The following is a 23,198-nucleotide window of genomic DNA, read 5'->3' on the forward strand; positions in this document are numbered from 1 at the left end:
ACTTGGAAAAGCAGAACAGAGAAGCCTAGACATGAATAAACGACCCCGGGCGGCGTAGGAAGATGGATAAAATCAAATGCAAACTAAAACGGATGGATTTTTGACACGAGGGTGAGACAACACCCCCTTCATCAGAGATGGCGAAGGACTGTCGCTGTCCGGTTGTTACTTGTCTGAGCAGAGTTAGAAGTGCCCCTTTTAGCAGGCTGGGTGCTTATTTTTTTTTTTCAAAGACAGTTTATTGAACAACCAAGTACAAACCAAGAAAGCCGCAGATATAACATTTTCAGAATGGAAAATACAGTGCTCAAAATACTAAACCACCAAACAGGCGAAGACAATCAGAGCCTGGGTTGGGTTCTTATACCCGGACTCATCGAAGCCCCACCCCACAGAATCCCCCCCTCACCCCCCCTTAACCCACTGGCATCACAGGGACCACTGGCTTCCGCAGCTGGTTGAGTACTTGGTTTTAATCAGCGGGGGTAGTGTCCAAATAAGACGCCCAAACAGACAAGAGCTTACTACGATGACAAGAAAACCGAGTGGACAAGGATTCCCATACCATTAATTGATGGAATTTGTTACGCCAATACCAAATGGTGGGTGGGGAGTCCTGGATGCTATGATTTAAGATACATTTCTTACCTACTATATAACTCTTGCTGATAAGTAAAGAATCACCTTCAGAAAGCCCACCCAAAAAACCCTTAGCTAAAAAGAGAATCCCCTCAACCTGAGATGGAAGGGCATAGCCCACTAGGGTCTGCAAGTAACAACGGACCTCCGACCAAAAGGAGGCTGGGTGCTTTTTTTATATATATATAGCGTGCCCAATACCCTCGCTTTCCTCAGCTGGATTTTGGGTGGTTGGTGTAATATGCAGGAGGAGGAGGGAGGGAGGGAGGAGCAGCAGCTGTTTGGCAGAAAGGTTGAGGGCGACTCCCTGCAGCACCAGTCGAGAGGCAGCGCCCGCCTGGACTACAGCACCAGCTGCCGCTGAAGATCGGGGGGCACCGGGTGGGATCGCACAACCCCGCCGAGGAGGAGCCGCAGCCATGGTCGTAGCCCTGCGAGATGGTTTCGAGAAACTCCTGCGGGAGAAGAACGCGATCACCGACCTGTTGACGGCCATCGAGGCCAAGACGGGCGTGAATAAGCGCTACATCGCGCTCGGTAGGTTGCCCCCCCCCCCCTGGGAAGGGGGCTGGGGGAGGTGGGCTGCGACCCAGGACTGCCTGAATGGACGTCTAGCGAGAAGCGGCCGCGCTGTGTCAACCCCAGGCCCTGGTCGTCTCGAATCCACCTCCTGCCCCCCCCCTCCCCCCCGGGTTTTGCTCTGATCGGCTCTTCTCTCCTTTCTCCCTAGCTGTCATCGGGATCCTAGCCGTGTATCTGGTGATCGGCTACGGGGCATCTCTACTCTGCAACTTAATTGGATTCGGCTACCCCGCATACATTTCGTGAGTACTTCCCTTCTGGGACGCGTGGTTTCCTGTAACGTGAGAGAGAGAGAGCCACGCACGCAGCAGGACCTCTTTTGTTTGCTTTTGAGGCGGCCTGTAGAAATCGTGCCTGTTTTTCTCAGCTCTCTTGTTCTTTTGCTTAAGGGTATTTGCTCAAGTGAGAGCGTGACATTAAAAAAAAAAAAAATGCATTCTCAGGCTGACTATTGTTTGCTGAAGCGATAGTTAAGAAGTTGACTCTAGATTCAGTTTTACCAGCAGACAAGAAACCCCCCCCCATCCCACACACACTGTGTTTTCCTATCATATCCACTGCTTTCTGGTGGAATCGCTATCAACAGCTTCGCTTTGCTCTCACTCCCCTGAAAAAGGCTGAATGAAATAGATGGTTTTCCTATAGCTAAGTTCCAGTAACTGTTGTGGTTTTTTTTTTTTTTTTTAATGCAGTTATTGGCAAGCTGGAAGATGATCTCTAGTTTGAGTCATCACATGCTTTTCTGGGCCTTCACTTTATTTTTGTGCCTCTGTGCAAAAAAAAAAAAAATAATAATAAAAAGGCATAAAGTGTAATATTCCATAATGCTCTTAAAATGTAGTAAGTAAAACATCTTCTTAAGGAGGAGTCCTTTTACAAAGGCGCAGAAAAAAGTGGGCTTATTACTACTACTATTATTTATTATTTATAAAGTGCTACCAGACGCACAGGCCTTTAGCACGCCCTTGTCCCACGTGCTAAGACCTCCTTCTCCCACAGCAGTAAAGTGGTCAATTTCCCGTTTTTTTTAATTAATGGCTATACTGTAATTTGCTATTAGTGCACAGCCATTAAAACAAATGAGTGTGTGAGCATTTACTGACACCTGCTTTGTAGGCAGTAAGGCTCTGATTCTATAAACGGTGCCTATACAGGTAGGCACCCAGATAGGGATGCCTACCGATATAGGTGCCTAACTTAACTTTTTTAATTGGTACAATCAGCGCTGTTAATTGAACAGTGCCATTAAAAACCAATTTAAAAACTGATTTAAAAAAATTAATTTTCAGGTAGGTGCTTACATCGGTAGGCGCCTATCTGTGCCTTCCCGAAAAGTAGGCATAGTTAGGGGCGGAGTTTGGGTGCCGGTAGGTGTCTATGTTAGGCGCCAGTAAGTTAGACCAAGAAAACCCTGGCCTAATATGCAGATGCCTAACTTTATGGCACGTACTGGTATGTTGAGTTAGATGCTGCTAGGTGCGATTCTACAAACATCGCTTTGTGGTTGATTGACAATCGCATCGAGTGGTGCCGTTTATGGAATCAGGACCTAAGGGTTCACAGGCTAATCATGTGATAATCATCACAAGGTGCACTATCTGATCAGTGCTGGCATGCCCCCTCTCTGCCCCCTAATCATATATACATAGCACTAACTATATCCTGAAATCTTCTCATATCAATGCTATTATGAAGCCATACGATGTCCGCTCAAACTTTGCGGCATCATATATAGAGATAAGTGAATACTTCCTTAGATGTAATTATGAAAATTTTGTATATGTGTTTTTAGATTTTTATATATTTTTTTTAATGTATACTTATTTTTGTATGGACCTTCAGAATGTAGCTAGACCATATGTTATAACCAGCTACCTCACTTCTTCGTCAGTCCATTTTATTATTTATTTCTAATAAATCTGTAAAATCAGTCCTTAACTTCAAAAATTCATAATATTTTTCACAAACTTCATATATAGTTTCTTTCACTTCGATTCCAATTTTTTCATTCCACATAATTCATTTAATTTCTTTATCACCAATTTGACCACTTAGCTTTGAGGTTAGCTCTCAAATTTCATCAATGCCACCTCTCCCGACATGCATGTTTCAAACAGAAATTTTCTTCAGGGTTGAGGGGAACAATTGAGGGAGCAGTCATCAGTTTCAATGGCCTCAGAGGTGGTGAACCCTCTCTGCCCCAACATGCTCCTCTGCCATAAAAATGGTCAACTGTGCTTTCAGGAGATTTCTTTGCATATTTTGAGCACAGCTTTGTGTTATTAGACATTTTGTAAAACTTTGTCATTCGTAAATAAATGATGGGAAAAAAATAATAGGGCCCTAACAACTCATAATTGAGGTTAATTGGCACCCTTTAGAATCTGAATGTACATTTTGGCTGTGCACTATTCTATCAGGCAGTGCCCCTAATTCCTATAGTGCAGTGGTTCCCAACCCTGTCCTGGAGGACCACCAGGCCAATCGGGTTTTCAGGCTAGCCCTAATGAATATGCACGAGGCAGATTTGCATGCCTATCACTTCCATTATATGCAAATCTCTCTCATGCATATTCATTAGGGCTAGTCTGAAAACCCGATTGACTTGGTGGTCCTCCAGGACAGGGTTGGGAACCACTGCTATAGTGTGTGTCTCAAAAGGGGTTGTGGTAATGAGACAATTTGGGTGTAAAAACAGCAAAAGCCAAATAGCACCAAAAGGTTTCACAAAGGAAATGAAGCAGCAAAACAACAAAAGATTGTGGAACAGAAGATTGTTTGTAGTTTAGTAAGCGTCCAAATATCTTAAAAACAATAATTTTAAAAACAATCCACAAAAGATGTATACAGTTACAAGTGTACCACAAGATAAAAGCCAAATAATGTAAAAAAATACAAATGACCCAATAAGGGCTGTGTTTTGGCAGAATAAAAATGTCTTCCTCAGGGGTCTTATAGGGAAAGGGATTGGGACTTGTATATCGCCTTTTTTTATTTTTTATTTTTATAACCACTTTCAAAGCGGTTTACATACAGGTGCTTCAAGAATTTTCGCTATCTGTCCCAGTGGGCTCACAATCTGTCTAATGTACCTGGGGCAGTGGAGGATTAAAGCCCAAATTCTGTAACCAGCGCCTAAAGTTAGGCACCTTTTTCAGAGGCGCCTATGTAAATTGAAGAACAAGCTCAATTAAGCTTTTTAATCAGCACTGGTTGAAACCTAGGCGCCTATCAAGAAAGCGTGATTCTGTAACAAAGACGCCTCTAAAAATTTAGGCGGCTTTCAAAAAAACAGGCGCTATGCATGTTAGGCGTGGGCGTGGCTACGTGTTAGGCACCTTCTTACAGAATCACTGCTCTTAAGCGTGCTTAAGCGCTCGCATGGGCACTTAACTTTTAGATGTGCCTAGAGCTGGCCTATTTATTGAGCGCCTCCAAAATAGGTGCCGCTCAGCGCGATTCACTAAACAGCGCCCAATTTTACTTGAATCACGCTGAACAGTGCCTAATTAGGTGCCTAACTTTTGGGCGCTTCTTATAGAATTTGCCCTTAAGTGACTTGCCCAGGGGTCCTTGACTCTCGTAAATAAAAATAACATAAAAGGCGTAAGTGTGTCAAGTGCATTCCAAAAGGTTACACACGATTATAGAATACTGAGTCTGCACGACCAACTTACCCCCTCTTTTACTAAGGTGCGCTAATCGAATTAGCGCGCGCTAAACACTAATGCGTCCATAGACTAACATGCACGCATTAGCGTTTAGGGCGTGCTAAATCGATTAACACACGCTAATCGGTTAGAGGGCCTTAGGTTTCAGCAGGCATAGGTCTGGTGCCTAAAGTTAGGGCATGGGAATCAGCTCTAGGTGCGATTGTATAAAGGGTGTACTCTATAGATTAATGTTTAGTGCTTATTTTTTCCTTCAACTATTTTTGAGTGCCTTGTATAGAATTTGACCCATAATGCTCGTGTTATATGAGTTTATACAAATTGTCTTACCCCCTGCGAGCTATGTTCGTGAATGTGCTATACCAGTTTATTTTTACTAAGGTGTGCTAATTGTGAAATTAATGTCTGTTTTTAAGGCTTTTCCTTTTTAGGTTTGTTTTTGTTTTTTTGCAGGTTTCATGTAGTAATAATACCTGCAGAAACCTAAAAAGAAAAGCCCTTTAAAACAAATGCGTTCATTTTGCAATTGGCGCATCTTAATAAAAAAATAGACTAATATAGTATGCATTATATGCCCTTGTGCATTATAAAAGTTTATTTTTTCATACACACAATTTTGCACTGTTATATATGTACATTATAAGCATAAACTTATAGTATATGGACCATTCTCTCCATAAATTATTAAAACAGTATCATATAGTCATTGCATATTAAGGCCCCCATGGACCGCTATAAATGCCAGCTTTTCTTTATTATGACCAGGATAGCCATGGAAATGATTACTCGCAATTGGAAGAATTGGGATCAACTTAGTTTTCCTTTTTGGTGGGCAAGCTTATGTTTAACTTATAAACATGAGAAAATGAATGCTGACATGCTGGGGCATAATAAGATATTCAAAGTAGTTTGGGGTCCCTTGACATCTTTTGTAGATTTGCTATAGTTGTCCTTTATCTTTATTTTCCGTTGTTTTTCACCCACACATCGGGGGGAGGGGAGTGTGAGCGAGAGGTGGGGTATATCTTTTGTTTTGGTATTATTCCTGATGGTAATGATGGATGGGGGAGGGAATTTTTTTGTATAGATACTGATTGATTATAAGTGCTTGGTTGATTATCATTATTTGTATATAAATTGTATTGCACTTTTTGCTGGCATTAAAAACTAAATAAAGTTCAAAAAAACAACAGTATCATGTAGGGCTCCTTTTACAAAGCCATGGTAGTAATTCTCTTACGACAAAAAGCACTGAAGCCCATAAGAACTGAATGAGCTTAGGTGTATTTGCCCTGGGTGAATCGATACCCTGGCTTTGTAAAAGGGGCCTGTAGTTTGTCCAAAATCATAGCTACTTTGTAGCTTGATTATTTTTCTTTTTTCTTGGCCCTGCACCTCTTTTTCACGTCTTATTTCTGGCCCTCTTTTATTTTTTTCTCCAGAAATATTTATCTTTTGGAATTTAAATTTGTTTGGCCTTCTAGCTGCACTTTTTTTTTTTTTATTATGGTCATAAAGTAAATTAACCTCAACTCAGTTCATTGACATTTCAGAAAAGCCTTGGCACAAACAGTCAGTGGATTAGGGAAAATGTGTGTTATAAGTTACTTTTAAGTGACTGCAGGAGACTGACAAATGGCAATCATAGTAGTGGGATACATCAACTTCCTCATTCAATATATAGTGTGCAAATTTGAGCATGCGCCAAAATTGTCCAAGCAATTTAATTGCTTGCCCCTACCCCTCCACCCTTTTACAACGCTGCGGTAGAGGTCTCTACCGTGGCCCAGAATGCTAAATGCTCCGATGCTCATAGAATTTCTATGAGCATCGGAGCATTTAGTGCTCTGGGCTGCGGTACAAACCTCTATCATGGCTTAGTTAAAGGGGGAGTTAATGAGCCAATTAGTGCTGATAATTGCCGCTAATTAGCAATAATTGGAATTGACACACACATCTTTAGAGTCATTATTCTCTAAAGATCTGCACATAACCTTTCCACATGGATCCAGAAAGGGGGCATGGTCATGGGAGGCACATGGGTGGGTCAGGGACATTTCTAGGATTTGCATGCAGTGCTATAGAATTTAGGGGATCCATGCCTAATATAGGCATGACAATTTACACCAGGGTTGAGTTGGGTGTGGATCCCAGCACTAAGGGGGAAGAGTGTGGCGCAGAGGTTAAAGCTACAGCCTCAGCATCCTGCGGTTGTGGGTTCAAACCCACACTGCTTGTGACCCTGGGAAAAATGCTTGAGAACCTGAATAAATTCATGTAAACCGTTTTGAGCTCCCCTGGGAGAATGGTATAGAAAACTGAATAAATAAATAAGTGTTATTCTATAAACAGCTTCCAACAGTGAGTGCTATTTATAGCAGTGTCCCCCCCCCCCCCGCCTTTTTGCAGCCGCAGCACAGAAAACTCAGGGCCGCAGTTGGAGGGCATCTGGAAATGCACAGGTGTCGATGCAGTGATGTCATGCACATGCATGATGTCATAACTTTGGCGCATGCACGGAGTCCCTCTGGATGGGGCCCTGAGCCTGCAGTTTCTATGTCAGTGGAGGGGGGAGTGCTGGAGGAGGAGAGGTATAGAGAGGAAGAGAGGCACCAGCGAGGAGGAGATGCGCCGGCGCTGGCTGACTGCCTACGTGACCTGTTTCCATGTACAGGCAGCAGTAACAGGGCAAATTCAATGCAGTTTATGTTTGTGAACATATTCACTGATGTGAACAGAAGTTTTTGCCTGTACAAATCCTTGGTGTAGTGATGTGAGAGTATAGTCTCTGCATGAGTCAGATGACAAATGCTGTCAGGGCCAGCTCGAAGGGTTATGGCACCCTGAGCCAACTTCTGTGGTGGCGGTACCCCTGCCTCCAAAATTTAAGTGTTCTCCCGTTCTCTCTCCAGCCTCTAGTCTGGCATTGCTCCCTCTTCTTCTCTCCTCATTCACTCTTGGCCCTCTAAACATTACCTTGCTTGCCGGTAGCAATAGCATGCACAGCAAGCTGCTTTCGGTTAGCCCTGGGTCTTCCCTCTGCCATGTCCCTCTACTGACAGGCAAGGTAATGTTTAGAGGGGCCACAGGGGAAGGAAGAGCGAGGGATGGAGAGAGTAGAGGGAGCAAAGCCGGACTAGGGGATGGAGAGAGAAGAGGAGAAATGTTGGTATGAAAGAGAAGGGAGTAAAAGCTTTGGATCTAGTGAGGAGAGAAAGCTTTGAACCTGGTAAAGCACAGGCAGTGAGCTCAGGGGCCAGGGATTTCTGTGCCCTGTATCTCCGGCGCCCTGGGCCAGATGGCAGAGCTGGCTCAGAATGCTATGAGAATGCATACTGTGAAAATCTAGTAACCAGGCCTGCCAAAACATTAATGAATTTACCTGTGTTACCGTACAGTGAAAGTAACATCTACAATTAAGAAATGGATGTTGAAGCTAATGCAGTAGATTACTGGAAGCCAGGCAATGAGTGCAGTAGCTTATAGCAACATAATTTAGTAAAGTGTGAGGAAAAATGACATTTGAATTTGAAAAGCACAGCCTTCATCAGCCACTGCTATATACAGGAAAGAGATAGACAAGGGTAGGGAAAAGTGCAGGTGGAGGACAGGATAGGAGACCAATTATTTGCTTGAAATGGGAAGGAATAAGCAGAAATGGAAAACTGAATGAAATCAATAAGAAGTAACAGATCATAATGAGAACTGCTCAATAGTACAAGATGTAAAATTCTTCCACTCCGATAATAGCTTTCCAGTAGTCTTGAAGGTGGAGTGAGGGCTGTCAGTCTAAAGAATCTTGAACTGAAGCATTTGGCTCAGCCGAAGTGTGGATTCCATCCTCACTGCTATTTCTCTTTGAATCTCAGTCTGAGCAGGAGACACATTTCCCTTTTTATTCCTGGCATCAAGAATCAGCAAAGCTGGCACTGGCAGCCCCATAGCTCACACACCACAGCTGCATCAGTCACTTCAAGAAGACGGGGGAAGGGCTGATGATAGGCAGATGGGTAACACCAGGCCCACATAGAACCTGACACTAGCGGTGCTGACGTGCAGTGTGGCGTCAGCACAGAAGCTGTGCAAAATGCACAAGCAGAAGACTCCTACAGTATACCAGCCTGCAGATATAAGCAGTTGCAAATGCTTTTAGGGAATGCAGAAAACAAAGAGGTGTCAGACTTAAAACAGTCAACACAGTGATTTGAAATGAATCTTGACAGTTAATGCCAGTCTAACCTGTTGGAGAAAGTAGGGCAGGGCACATTAGGGAGCAGCTCTAGAAAGGTGCTGCCTGCTTCCTGCACACAGAGATAGTAAATTGTTAATTGAGGCTGATGGGAGCAACTAATATATCTGGGGAGTGAGGCTGGCGGAATTTCCACACCTAATCTGCCCAGCAAAAGTAAGAGTTTAGGTGAAGTGCTGAAACAGCATAAATGAAATAAATCCAACTGGGGAGGAAAGAGATCTGATACAATGAGATTTGCAGCCTTGACAAATTACTCTTGCTGGCAAGGCTTGCAACCATCGCGTAATAAACGGCATAAAAATACAATCCGACACAAATCACAGAAGAACTGTGGGAAAAGAAAAATCCCAGATTACCGGTCATAGCTTTGAAGTTTCAATAATGTGAGTGGTGAGGGACATTCACGGAGGAGTGATGTACGGTTCAATTTGTCATCCCCATGTTGCCTGAATTAGTAAAAGTGGCGGTAAGTTTAGCAACAAATGTGTATAATAACTAGCTTATGTTAATTCTTTACTGTGCAAAAAACCTGCTTTAAAGTGGTGCAGTGCAAGGCAGCTGGAGTCTCTTCTTGAACTGAGATCTCATTTACTTTTTTTAAGTCCAAGAAGGTCCTTGGAAGGCACAGGAAGGAGAAGTGCCAAAAAGGTTTTGGTTTAATGTTCTCTTGTAGTCAGCAGGGAATGGGAGGTGACAGCAGTGCCTGGTGTGTGTCACTTCCAGGGCCAGCTTTTAGACTGTGTGCCCATGTTAAAATAAAGATCTTTTCCTTGGTTCCCTGCAGTCAGTTATTCTTCTTTCCTAAAACATAAGAGGGATGGGGGGAGGGTTGCAGATAACACAGCTGTTAAATCTCTGGCATCTAGTTTTCTTTTCTATAGGTCTTTTTGTTAAGTAACATTTTCTTTCAGTGATTCCTAACCACCATCTTAATCTTGCAGTTCTGCGTGGTTTATCCCAGCTGTCTTCTTCGGGCTTGCTACTTACTGCTTCCCTGTTCTTTATCTTCTAAACTTGAAAGAATATTTGTTTAAAATTTCAATAAATTTCTAGGCAGAATCTTCTTTTTACAAAATCAGTTCTGCATGCTAAAAAAAAGGTGTTAGGTTGCAGAAGGTGTTATTTCCAAGCCCTGCAGGGAGATTTGCTCCTCATGTAGGGAAGGGATTTAGTTCATGTTTATTTTCACTAGTAAGTCAATGTGAGTCACACTTAGGTACAGTAGCTATTTTCCTGCCCCTGGAAGGCTTTGCAATCCACATTTATATCTGAGGCAATAGAGGATTAAGATACTTGCCTAAGATCTCAGCTACCTCCGTTCATTCCACTGCCTTCTGGACCTTCACTGCAGAATGAATTCTCAAGCAAAGTTTTGGGCGTCATTATTGACTCAACACTTTCATTTACTGATCATCTTAACTCTCTAGTAAAAAAAAAATAAATGCGTTTTTAGCCTCCATATGTTGAGGAAAGTGAAATCCTGTTTCCACCAACAACATTTTGTTGTCCTTGTTCAATCAATAATTCTTTCGAGGCTGGACTACTGCAACTCGGTCTGTTTAAGTCTGACCAAGAAAAGCCTTCAAAGACTTCAGCGGATCCAGAATACTGCAGCTAGGCTGATCTTCGCAAAGAGCAAATTTGACCATGTTTCGCCGCTCTTGCTATAACTCTACTGGCTCCCAGTAATTTCCAGAGTCTACTTTAAATGTGCCTGCCTAACTTTCAAGATCCTGCATGGCATTCTTCCCCCTTTAACTTCTCTATCTTGGAATGCTGCAAGACCTGACATCACCAGATTTATCCAAAAGCTCAAATTATCTTTCCCCTCACTAAAAGGCGTTACCTACATTGGAAAATTAGGGAAATCTCTTCACTTCAAAACTACAGAGCTTTGCAATAATTTTCCTGCCCAGCTGCGCAACCTGGGCTCTTTCCAACTATTCCGAAGACACCTGAAAACTTGGTTATTTTCAAAAATGTAAATTTCCCCTTCACCCTACCACCACTCCCACTGTACTTCACTTTTAATTTTTGTAAACCGTGTTGTATTCTATATTTGTAGAGAAGATGTGGTATATAAGCTTAAGGTTTAGTTTTGTTTAGCAGTGAGAATTTGCACATTGGTTTCACTGGATCTCAGTCTGATACTCAAACCACTCCTCTACCCTAGCGTTACCAGTATCAGGAGGAAGTCATCTCCATCTGTCACTGTACTCCAATAACATCACTAGTGCAGTTTGCATGAACACATAACCTGAGGACTTGTGTGTGTGTGTATTGGAGGGGGAATTCCCTAGTTTGAAAGTTAGAAATAAAGTATGTATTGTACTTTGATATGCAAAAACAAAGTGGAATTGTCCCAATCAGAATGGTGAGCACTAAAAAAGTGTCCTTCAACTCATCTGATGAATGCAAATGCCTTTATTGCATTTATCAGATGAGTTGAAGGACACTTTTTTAGTGCTCACCATTCTGATTGGGACAATTCCACTTTGTTTTTGCGCTTTTGAGTTTGTGGTTTTGTTTCCCCTGTTTTACTTGTACTTTGATGTGCCATTCACATTTTCATCTACTGTGGCTCATAATTTTTTTTGCATGCGCCTCTTGATATCTGAGGTGACTGTGTACCACACCATACCATACTTTCGACTAGGATTCAGTGCAGTTCACAATAAGATTCAAAGTGATTTACAATAGAATGTGAATTGGTTCATAATAAGACTCTTGATTTGGGGACATGAACGCTGGTTGAAAGATAAGTAAGTAGAGTGTAGTTAATGTTATTGGTTCGAGGAGAAAAGGTGAGTCTATAGCCTTTTCTTGAAGATATAGTATGTGTGTGTTTGCCACAGGTGAAGAGGGAGGTCGTTCCATATTTTGGGTCCCTGGTACACGAACGTAGATTCATGCAGCTTCTTCTGAAGTACTTGTGAAGGAGGGGGGGAAGGCTATGAATCGCTGGTGTGGTCTGGCGGTGAAAAAGGAGCATGTGACCGTGATGTCTGTGCTTAGTCCTGCAGGATTATCGCCATAGATGGCTTTATGCACTTATGCTGTTTTTAGCATATGGGCTAAAATGTGTGTAAAGACTTGCACTAAGAGGCTAATTTACAGGGAAAGACCTGCTAATACATTTGGAATGGCCCTGTTGTGCTCCCCCCTTCTTTAAAACTCTTACCCTTATACACAGTTCTTTTTTAACATCAGTAATAATAATGCACCAGACTTTTTTTATTGGGAAAAATAAAACTAAGCCATAGCTTTTTATTAAACATTTGAACAGATAAATAACTTCCCAAGGTACTGACAAAGTATAACTGTTCAAACCTAGGAATAGAGCCCTGGCCATGCCATGTCAACTAGGGCCTAGGGTAGGCCATGCCCCCATTCCCTGGTCATCTGACCTAAACCAAACTGCTCGCAGAGCTTATTTTTTTGCAGAACTACTCATCACCTGATGAATCCCAAAAACCCAGTAGCTCAGGATTACTGCAGCTGCGACAATCTCAAGCCCTAGTTCCAATTGACTAACCTCCCTTCTGAGAAAAAATTTTTGTATACACTGACAGCGTCTCTCCGGTGATATAGTGTCATCATGGAGTTTAAAAGCATATAAGTTTTGAATCACTGATTTCCACTACAAGTCATGTTTCGGGTCTCCTGAGGAAGGAATCGAAACGGGGCCACGTATAAAGCCAAGCTGAAGCTAAGTTTTAAAACCCCTATAGCTCATAGAGTGATGTTTGTGTAATAAGAAACAAGAAAAAAGAAAAAAAGTACTCAAACAGAAGATTGCAAGATTGTAACCTTTATTTATTTATTTATTTATTTTGGAATCTAACATGGAGCGTGACCAGCATTGAAACAGTTGCAATGACTGCAAGGTAAACTCTGGTTCATCTCCAGGGGGGAGCGTTCCCTCCTTGTAGAGTTTCACGTCTCTGAGTGACTTACAATTTGTTGACCACAATCCATGTTTAGGTTACCTGTTTGAATGAGAGGTCAGTTTATATATATTTTTGGTTAAAATATATGCACAGCAGCAAAAAAGGGGGCAAGGAAATGGAGAGGATATGGGCAGATCAGGGGTGTTCCTCAAAGTTATGATTTTAATTATAAAGGGCATCTATGCATAACTTTCGGCACAGAGTTTGGCACCACACTTCCATTGGTGCAAAACGGTCACACCAAAAGTTGGGTGTGGTTCCCTTGTGTAAGCAGTGACATAGTAAGGGGGTTGGGGGGGGGTGGACCACCCCAGGTGGGGGTGCCAGCACCTCTTGGTGGGGGTGCTGGCACCTCTTGGCCCCCCATACATCACATTTGTGCCCTCCCTTCCCTGCCCCCCATACCTCTTTAAAATCTCTGCCAGCATGAGCAACTACTCTAGCCTGCTGCTTGTGCGGGCCTGGCTGCCTCTGAAATCACTTCCAGGTCGCAGGGCCAGGAAGTGACATCAGAGGGAAAGCCAGCACGAGCAGCAGGCCAGAGAAGCTGTTTGCGCTGGTGAAGATTTAAAGAGGTATTACTACTATTACTATTTATTATTTCTATAGCGCTGAAAAGACATATGCAGCACTGTATGGGAGGTGGAAGGAATGTGGGTGGGGAGGCGCTATCATCCCATTGGGTGTTAGTGCTGTTTTATAAACCGAGCATAACTTTAGGCGCTGTTTATAAAATAGTGTTTAGGCATATTTGAGGGGCACAATATATAGAATTCAGTCCTATGTCTCTTTATATTTATATCTGTATCTCGCTCTTCTATATATATAATTTTTTATTTTTTTTTGGGGGGGGGGCTTGACATCGAATGGTGAAACAGCTTTCACTGTGTGTGATTTTGGCAGTTACCCATGGTGTCTTCTGAAAATGTCTGTTTAGAACATCTGTTTAGAACACCAGATTCTAAGTGAGGGTTTTAGTCTAAGTGAGGGTTTTAGGCTGAGTAGAGTGTGTTTATTTCCTGCAGGCATTCCACGTTCCAGGTACATCAGGATTTCAAGCAGAAGTCAAAAAAGGGAAAATAGTATCTCACAGTTTAAAGAAAGAAACATTGTTGTAACCAGATACTTCCAGCCTCTGGGTTTTTTGGAAGTTGTATAGAGATTAAAAGGAATCCTCAAAGGAGACATTTAGACATAATACTTCCTGTAGCTAGTGAGTTCAGTGACTATTCTGCTTCTTATCACATGCATGAAAGAACTGAAGGAAAGTGTTTACTGAGACTAGGCCAAATCCGTGCAGAGTTTGCAGGGTGTTTTAGAGTTGACGCACCCTTAACCAACAAGTAAGTGCTTCAACCTATAATTCTTTGAACCAAAATACATAGGGAACAGGAGAATGCAGTTTTCTTCTGCTGCTTTGGGCTTCCAACTCAGTCTGAACCAGGGTTGTGATCTGGCACCATTTTAAACTGCTTGGGGATTTTTCTTCCCATATTTTATATCTCTCAGGGGAAGATTCTCAAAACTTTAATGTGGTCGCTGAACCTATTCCAGCCTGTTTTAGCAGCGGATTATCAAAATGGCTCACCATGGCCGTTTCCAAACTTCCTAGCCATCTCCAAAATTTTTCAGCAGGTCTTAGCTGTTGTAGCCTTACTTTTCTGGTCAGTGTCTGAGCACTGATTGGCTCAGGCATTGACAGGAAAGTAAGGCTTGACAGCTCAGACCTGCCAGAAAATTTTGCCGCCATCAAGCCAGCGATTGGCACATGTAAATTTAGTGACCCTCCACAAACCTCATTTGCATACACTTTTTTAAAAGAATGACTCACCTTTTTGAAATTGTTACAGTAGCGGCCTTGATAGCAGCCCATCGGATTTTACCGTGAACATTTGAGAACCTTCCCTTCAGTCCAGATATTGCAGTGAGTCCTCAGCTGAGACTGTGTGGTTGCAGATCTTAAATTTAGTCACCAGTTGTTGCTTTTCCCTAAGGACTGGGACCAGGACCAGCTCAAGGCTTGGACCTGGTGAGGTACTGGCTCAGGGCAGCAAGCCTCAAGGGTGCCAAAAGCTTGCCTCACCTGCTTCCCTTGCATCAGATAAAACCTCCATCCCTGAGTTTGATAAACCCCCCTTTCTCTCAGGCCACTCTCCCCCAGTCTGCCTTTAAATGTGGCTGTCCTCTATTGAGCACCAGCAGTGTTCCATCTAATGTTACACACACACCAGTTCCAGTGTCTTCTCTCTGCCATGCCCCTGTGGAAACAGGAAGTTACATGAAAGTGGCATGGGGTGCAGCAGAGAGAATATGCTGGGATTGATGTGGGTAGTGTTAAGTACAACACTGCAGATGCTGAGGAGGGGACAACCATACTTAAAAGTAGACCGGGAGGGATGGTGGACTGAGAGAGAAGGGGAGGGAGGTGTGCGCTAGTAGAAGCACACAAGGCATTGAACCAAAAATTGGCTTAGGGTATCACAGTCCCTTGAGCTGGCCATAACTGGGAACCCCCCTCTCCGCCAAAGGCTGCAAATGATGCTGCTACAACATGCCCAGTACTATCGGATGTCAAGTCTATTGGGCTGGTATCCCCTTTCTAACACCTTATATTTGCTGAATGTACTTTGCGGTTGCACTAAGGACTGATTTGGCAAGCAGCCTTGTTGGACAGATTCTTTTTATACGGGATGAGGGGTTGGGAGAGAGGTGGGTGGTGCTTCCTGACCTAACACATAGCTGTGTAACCTGTTTGAATTCTGCTGTCTAAATGCTAGGAGGGGTTCTCGGTATGAGGACAAAGGTTTAGATCTGTGTTTGCTACAGACAGGTTTTTCTTGCTTTAATTCTCATGTCCTTCCCTTAACTTGGGGAGTGTAGCCACACAGACTGAAATTCATTTTAGCACATCACACAAACATGTCCTTTTGACTGGTCCAGCAGCTTGGGGAATGGGAGTCTGGATAGGGATTTGCGCTTTTGTGAACCAATATGTGGGCACTGAGGTTGCTAAGAAAAGTAAAAGTTTAATATAACATAGCATGACTTCCTATATACCGCAGCAACCTTGCAGTTCAGTGCGGTTCACAAATTAACAGATACTAACATTATAGTACATTAAGCCAGATAATTCCAAAAAATATTGACATTATAACTTATTGTAAAATTTTAATTTAAGTGTTTCCTAAAAAGATATGTTTTAAACTTTTTCCTAAAAGCTGAGTAAGAAATGGAAAAAGAAATATAAGTATTAACTTGTTTTTCCCAAAGGGCTGCTTGATATGCCAGTGTTTTACAAAAAAATAATTTATAAATGGAAAATCAAAGAAACGTACTAATCGTAATTGATTCCTATTCGCAAATTTGAAGTGTTCAAGGAGATAACTTGGCAATTGTCCATACAGCATTTTAAAACATGCGCAACCAAGTTTAAAAATTACTCTAGCCTCAACAGTTAAGTTTAGAGGAAAGTACAGTAAAACCTTGATTTGTGAGCATAATTTGTTCCGAAAACATGCTTGTAATCCAAAACACTCATATATCAAAGCAAATTTCCCCCTTAAGAAATAATGGAAACTTAGACGATTTGTTCCACAATCCAAAAACTTTAATACACTTCGCTTTTGGAGAGAATTGTGGCTAGTGTGAGGGAGACGAGCGAGAGGAAAGGATGAGGGTTATCGTGTAGGACGACTTTCACTATGATGTGATGCGCATATTACAAGATCTCACTCATTTAGAACAGTCACTACACTCCCGCAACGTCACAGAGAGAAGAATCATCGGCTCAGTTGTTGTGCGTGTATACTGTACATACTTGTATTGCAAGACCTCGCTCATTTATCAAGTTAAAATTTAATAAAATATTTTGCTTAGTATTTCAAGGGAGGGCTCCAAGTTGGAGGGGGATGTAGGAAGGGTAGGGGCGTGGGTAGGTTTTTCTCTAGTCACAGTACGTAGTGGTAGGAGGTTAGTAAGAGTGGTTAACCTCCTGTAGGGACAAGTTCGAGTACATATCTGGGTACTGGGGTGTATGTATATGGGGAATGAGTATCTCCCCACTTCATCGGGGGGGGGAGTTGGGTCCTGGGGAGGTTGGTATTACTCTGGGGGGATCCTTTGGGGGGAGGTTGAGGTGGGGGAACGGGGATGGTGGTTTTGCATTCTTGTGTTATTTAAATGTATTTAATGACAATGGTTTTTGGATTGTGGGTCCTTTTGACGAGTTGGGCCTGTACTCTGTATCCTGTTCTGTTGTTTATTCCTTAGTACCTATCGATGGTCATCAATAAAATTGTTTGAACATAAAACATTTTGCTTGTCTTGCAAAATACTCTCTCACACCAAGTTACTCACAAACCAAAGTTTTACTGTAACTGTCCTAACTTTAGCATTTACACTTTGTCTGTAAACTTGAGGTTCTTACAGTGAGTAAGGACTTCTGGTTAAAGCTTCCAAAGGCCTTGATATTGTCATATTTCTGACAGCTGTCAGCGTTAAACCTGGAAATTCAATGCTGAGCCATGTCTAACACAGGCGCTGAATTTTCAGGTTCTTCGAGCCAGATAACACAGTTTGTTATGCTGTGTGATGTGGTGTGTTATGATGTTATATGTTATGTTACAATGGACAGTTTGACACGGACATTCGATAGAGTTGCTTGTACAGGTGGATCAGTACAGTTATTAATACAGTTTGGTCATGGTTACAAATACATCATTACAAGTTCAAGTAGGTCATTGTTGGCTAATCATTTTGTCCCAGGAGTTGCATTCAGACTATAGTTCTTCATTGCAAGGCCTGTGTGTCAGTGGCAGCCCACGGGGGCCTCTTGTGTGACTCGCAGCTCCACCAGGTTCCAAAGCCCCCCCCCCCTCACCTCAAAAACTACAAGGAGGGTGCAGGTGCAGCAGCGATTCTCCAGTGCTGCCAGTGGCCTCTGTACTGTTCTTCTGCCATGGTCCACTCCCCCTCTGGAAACAACTTCTATTTTCGCTTGGGTGGACTGCAGCAAAAGAACTTTGCAGAGGAGACCGCAGGCAGTGCTAGAGAATCGCTGCCATGCTAGTGACCTCCATGTAATTTTCATGGTGAGGGGGGCTTCAGAACTGGGTGGGAAGAACATTTGGTGGAACTGGGGGGGTGGGGAGGGAGAGAAGAAGAGAAAGATGCTGAATGGGAGGGGCAGAGAGGAGAGGAATAGGGGGCACATGGATGGAGGGGAAGGGAAGGAGATGGCACATGGATGGAGGGGAAGGCAAGATGGAAGGGGATGGGAAGGCAAGATGGGAGGGGAGGGGAAGGAGATGATGGCACATAGATGGAGGGAAGTGGGAGAGAAGAGAAGAGAGGTAAGGGATGGTGCACATGGATGGAGGAGAGGGGAAGAGATAGAAAAAGATAGAATTGAGATGGAAGCAGAAAAATGGAAGAAAACTGAATATGGAAATCAGTGCCAAAGATAGATGTAGTGCAAAAAGTTAAGGAGCGGAAAACCCCTCAGCAAATGCATAAGGAGGCCTTGGAAATAGAGTTAATAGCACAGAGGGAACGATGATCAGAAAAATAAAATTGCCAGATAACAAAAGTAGGAAAAATATTTTTATTTTCAATTTAGTAATTGAAATATGTCAGTTTTGAAAATTTATATCTGTTGTTTTTATATTTTGGATTGTTAAAGAAGAAATGCATTTCTTTCTAGTTCTGTTGTGGTGAGGGACTGTATGCAGTCTGGCATATTCCTGCTTCTTGGTGGTTCAGTTTAACCTTTGTCTACATATTTCTATTTTATCTCCCCTTTTACAAAACTGTAGAACATTTTTTTAGCGTTGGCCGTGGTGGTAACAGCTCTGATGCTCAGAATTCTATGAGCATCTGAGCTGTTTCCACCGTGGCTAAAAACCACACTACAGTTTTGTAAAAGGGGGAGGTGTTAGTTTGTGATTACATATTCCATACCAGGCGAAGGTGTTTTTTTTTTTGTGTTCTGTGTGTTCAAAAGACATGATTTTCTGTTAGGATTGATCTGTACTAGTCTGCCTTCTTTAGTTTTACAATGGGTGTATTGATATTGTACTGCGCACTGCAGTATGTAAGATGCTGCGTTTTCCTAGATACTCTAGTGTGACGTGTGGATTGTTACTAAAAATCATGTTTGTCATACAGATGGGGGGAGGGGGGTGTCAAAAAATGATGGGCCCCGGGTGTTACATATGCTTGGTACGCCACTAGTGTGTTTCCTTATTTTTGAGAAAGTTGTGTTCTTTAGGAATATTGGTAGGATAAGACAGGAAACTGATTGGCTGGTAGCAGTTGAGTGAGTGGATGGCAAGGGGAAGACTGTACAGGGTGGTGTGCGGTGACTGTGGTTGTACAGGTATATGTGTGTGTAAGTAGTACTGTGTTTGTTTTTAATGACTCTAGGCCAGGGCTCGGCAACCTTTTTAAAACAAGGAGTCAATTTATCCTAAACATTTGACCCAAGATTTACAAAGAGCTGCAACGGATAGAGAAGGGAGTTTGAAATATTCAGGTCTCTCACTCCCTTTTCCCTCTTTCTTCCCTCCAACCCCTCACAGGTCTCTGCACTCTCTTCCCTCCCCCTCCCCCAACCCACAGCCAAGGTTCTCTCCCCTGACCATTTAATCTCCTTCCCAACCCCACAATCCCCCCTTGGGCCTACCGAGGGGGAGGGGTTCTTCGTTGCAGGAGTGTGGCCCTCTCACTCTTGCCTCCTGTAGTACCTCGAGCTGCTGTGAGAGGTTGCGACAGTCATTTTAGAAGGCAGCTACAAGGAGGCAAGAGTGAGAGGGCCACACTCCTGCTACGAAGAACCCCGTTAGACCTCGGTAGGCCCTGAGGGGAGCGAATCATGGGGTTGGGAGGGAGATTAAAGTGTCGGGACCTAGAGAGCCACAGCCACATGGCAGATGAACTGCATGTGGTTCACGAGCCACAGGTTGTTGACCCCTGCTCTAGGCATTCTCTCAGCCTTGCACTCACTTCTTCAGCCACCTTGCACTGTTTCTCCTTCAGTCCCCTCCCCACCTCTTCCATTCTCTCTTCCTTGTTTTTTTCTCCCACACTTTTGCTTCTCTCCATGCCTCCTTTGAATTATCATCCTCCTTTTACTCACTCCATCTCATTCCTTCCCTCCCCACTTGCATTCTTAGTCTTATCACTCAACATCCAGTCCCTCAATCCCCCTTCCTCTCTTCCCTTTGCACACTCTTCTCCTTTCTTACCTTGTACCTCCTTTCTTACCTTGTCACTCTAGTTTCTATGACCTTATGATACCTGGGTCCATCCTTCTCTCCCTCAGTTGCTAGGAGCCTGGGTTCCTTCATTATGAGCCATGGCTCTTCTTTCCTTCTGCCACTGAGTATATAGTCCCTAGCTGCACACTCAATGTTTGCATAGCAGTTTATGTAACTTTTAGGAGCTGCAGGAGTTTGGTTTTTGTGGCACCAACTTTCTTGGCTCTTTGCTCCTTGGGGAAGCAGATCTCGACATCCTGTCCACTTCCATTGCCTCCTTAATACATCCACAAAGATTTGTTTGCATAACTGCAAAAAAATGTATGTGGACAGATAGATGGTGCTATAATATAAATGAAATGTACCTAAAAATGTTTGCTGACATTCCTGAATTTCTACATGGAGGAGTATGGGAGAGGTGAATGCAGGGAAACATGCCTCTGAGCAAGCTTGTAATCTGCATGGTATTTTCTGTGTGACGGTGTGCATTGGTTGGATACCAGAATGCTAACCTGATATGTCGCTGAACACAGCAGTATACAGTCTTTTGCTGATCTTTTGATAAACGTCCAAGTTCAATGCTGGGCAGAAATTGTAATGGACTGCTGCAGAGATTCTGTTTGCCTTCTGGACAGGTGGTTGTTCACTCCTGAAATTTAGAAATGTTTGTGCACTTATGAACTTAGGTGCAACTGGCTGGGTGGTGCACACAACCTACAGATTTCATGGATTATATATTTATATATATATATATATATATATATATATATATATATATATATTATATATATATATATATATATATATATTAGCTGATGCCCCGGCGTTCCACGAGTATTTAATTGTAGCAATAACACAGTAAATGGATTGAAATAAAGATACTTTATAGTGGTGAATGAAATTATTTTTTTACAGCTTTATAAAAAGTACAATATTCAAATTATAATGTGAAATAGTTGACAAAATGAATACAATACAACTAACACAAAACTTGATTATAAACAACATTTTTAGTTTCACCTCCAGGAGCAAGAACATATAAATTCTTGAACCCACCCTTGATCAAGCAACATAGAGTTGTCCATGGGAAAAACAGGGGGATCTTAAATCCACTCCACAGTATGTAATAGTCTGTCCCTGTGATTTGTTGATTGTGGTAGAGAATGCAAGTCTCACTGGAATTTGCAATCTCTTAAACTGAAAAGGAAGATCTGTTGGAATAAGTGGCATCCAAAAGTTTCAGTATTGATTTAAACAACTCAATATGTGGAAACTCAGGTTGAAAAGAAACTCCATGCAGTTTTTTCCCGGTTCAGAATGGAACCTGTGTTCTTAGTTCAGCATATGTGAGTACTCATGTAATGTAATAACATTATGAACTGGGGTGCATGAAGGAAACAGTTACAAACACAGTTAGAACATACAAACTCTATATGTATGGTGTCCGTGGTAGAATAGAAACGATGTCCCTAGTGGTTAGTGTCATAGAAAGTGTTTTATAGTTGGAATTACTGTGAGAATGGCAGCTTTTTACATTTTTTCCATTGACATGAATGAGTGAAATCTGATTTTTTGTTTGTAGCTCCGCCCACGTGTGCAGGTGGGCTGCGAGACCCCCAGAACATATCACCCCAGGTAGTGAGGGATCTGCATACCAAGTTACGTTCAAATCGGTCAAGCCGTTTTTGAATTACTGTGAGAATGGCAGCATTATACATTTTTTCCATTGACATGAATGGGTGAAATGTGATTTTCTGTTTGTAGCTCCGCCCACGTGTGCAGGTGGGCCGCGAGACCCCCAGAACATATCACCCCAGGTAGTGAGGGATGTGCATACCAAGTTTCGTTCAAATCGGTCAAGCCGTTTTTGAATTACTGTGAGAATGGCAGCTTTTTACATTTTTTCCATTGACATGAATGGGTGAAATCTGATTATCTGTTTGTAGCTCCGCCCACGTGTGCAGGTGGGCCGCGAGACCCCCAGAACATATCATCCCAGGTAGTGAGGGATCTGCATACCAAGTTATGTTCAAATCGGTTCAAGCCGTTTTTGCGTGATCGCGGCACATACACACACACATTACATACACACATACATACCTCCAATTTATATATATATATATATATATATATATATATACAACCTACAGATTTCATGGATTATATAAAATATAATCCATGAAATCTGTAGGTTGTGTGCACCACCCAGCCAGTTGCACCTAAGTTCATAAGTGCACAAACATTTCTAAATTTCTAAATATATATATATATCTAGGCCAGGGCTCAGCAACCTTTATAAAACATATATATATATATATATATATATATATATATATATATATATATACATGAAACAAATAACTTGAACCATTATCACTTTAATAAAACAAATATGAACATAGGTATTACAGTACAGAAATAGAAATACACAATAATAATAAACAATAGTACAGCCCGCAGTGTACTTTTATCTGTGCGTCATGGATCATATGGAATGCTAAACTCAAATCAAAGAAAATTGCACCAGCATTCTACAGGACCTCGATCAACAAGCTTCCAGTGCAGGTGATCGAGGCAGACAGCGTGCCAGACTTTAAGAATAAATGGGATACCCTTGTGGGATCCCTACGAGGGTCAAGATAAGGAAATTGGGTCATTAGGGCATAGACAGGGGGTGGGTAAGCAGAGTGGGCAGACTTGATGGGCTGTAGCCCTTTTCTGCCGTCATCTTCTATGTTTCTATGACCTTATAATCAGTATAAACGCTGCAACCTTGAAATACCTCGTCTCTGAAAAGCAAAAGAATACATATTGCTATGGCGTCAAATATGAATATTATAAAGCAACA

The 23,198-nt window shown here is 42.4% G+C and overlaps 1 protein-coding gene across 1 annotated transcript in view; it reads left to right on the plus strand.

Moving 5' to 3' along the window:
* Window positions 1-917: 917 nt before the first annotated feature.
* The window catches only part of REEP5 (receptor accessory protein 5), a 50,472-nt gene continuing 28,191 nt past the window's right edge, over window positions 918-23,198 (plus strand). The window contains exons 1-2 of the mRNA XM_033929100.1: window positions 918-1,176; window positions 1,370-1,463. Of these exons, the coding sequence (XP_033784991.1) occupies window positions 1,059-1,176; window positions 1,370-1,463 (212 nt within the window). The 5' untranslated portion in view covers window positions 918-1,058. The remainder of the gene's footprint in view (window positions 1,177-1,369; window positions 1,464-23,198) is intronic.

This window comes from Geotrypetes seraphini, chromosome 1 (assembly GCF_902459505.1).
Source record: "Geotrypetes seraphini chromosome 1, aGeoSer1.1, whole genome shotgun sequence".
In the NCBI taxonomy this organism is placed as follows: domain Eukaryota; kingdom Metazoa; phylum Chordata; class Amphibia; order Gymnophiona; family Dermophiidae; genus Geotrypetes; species Geotrypetes seraphini.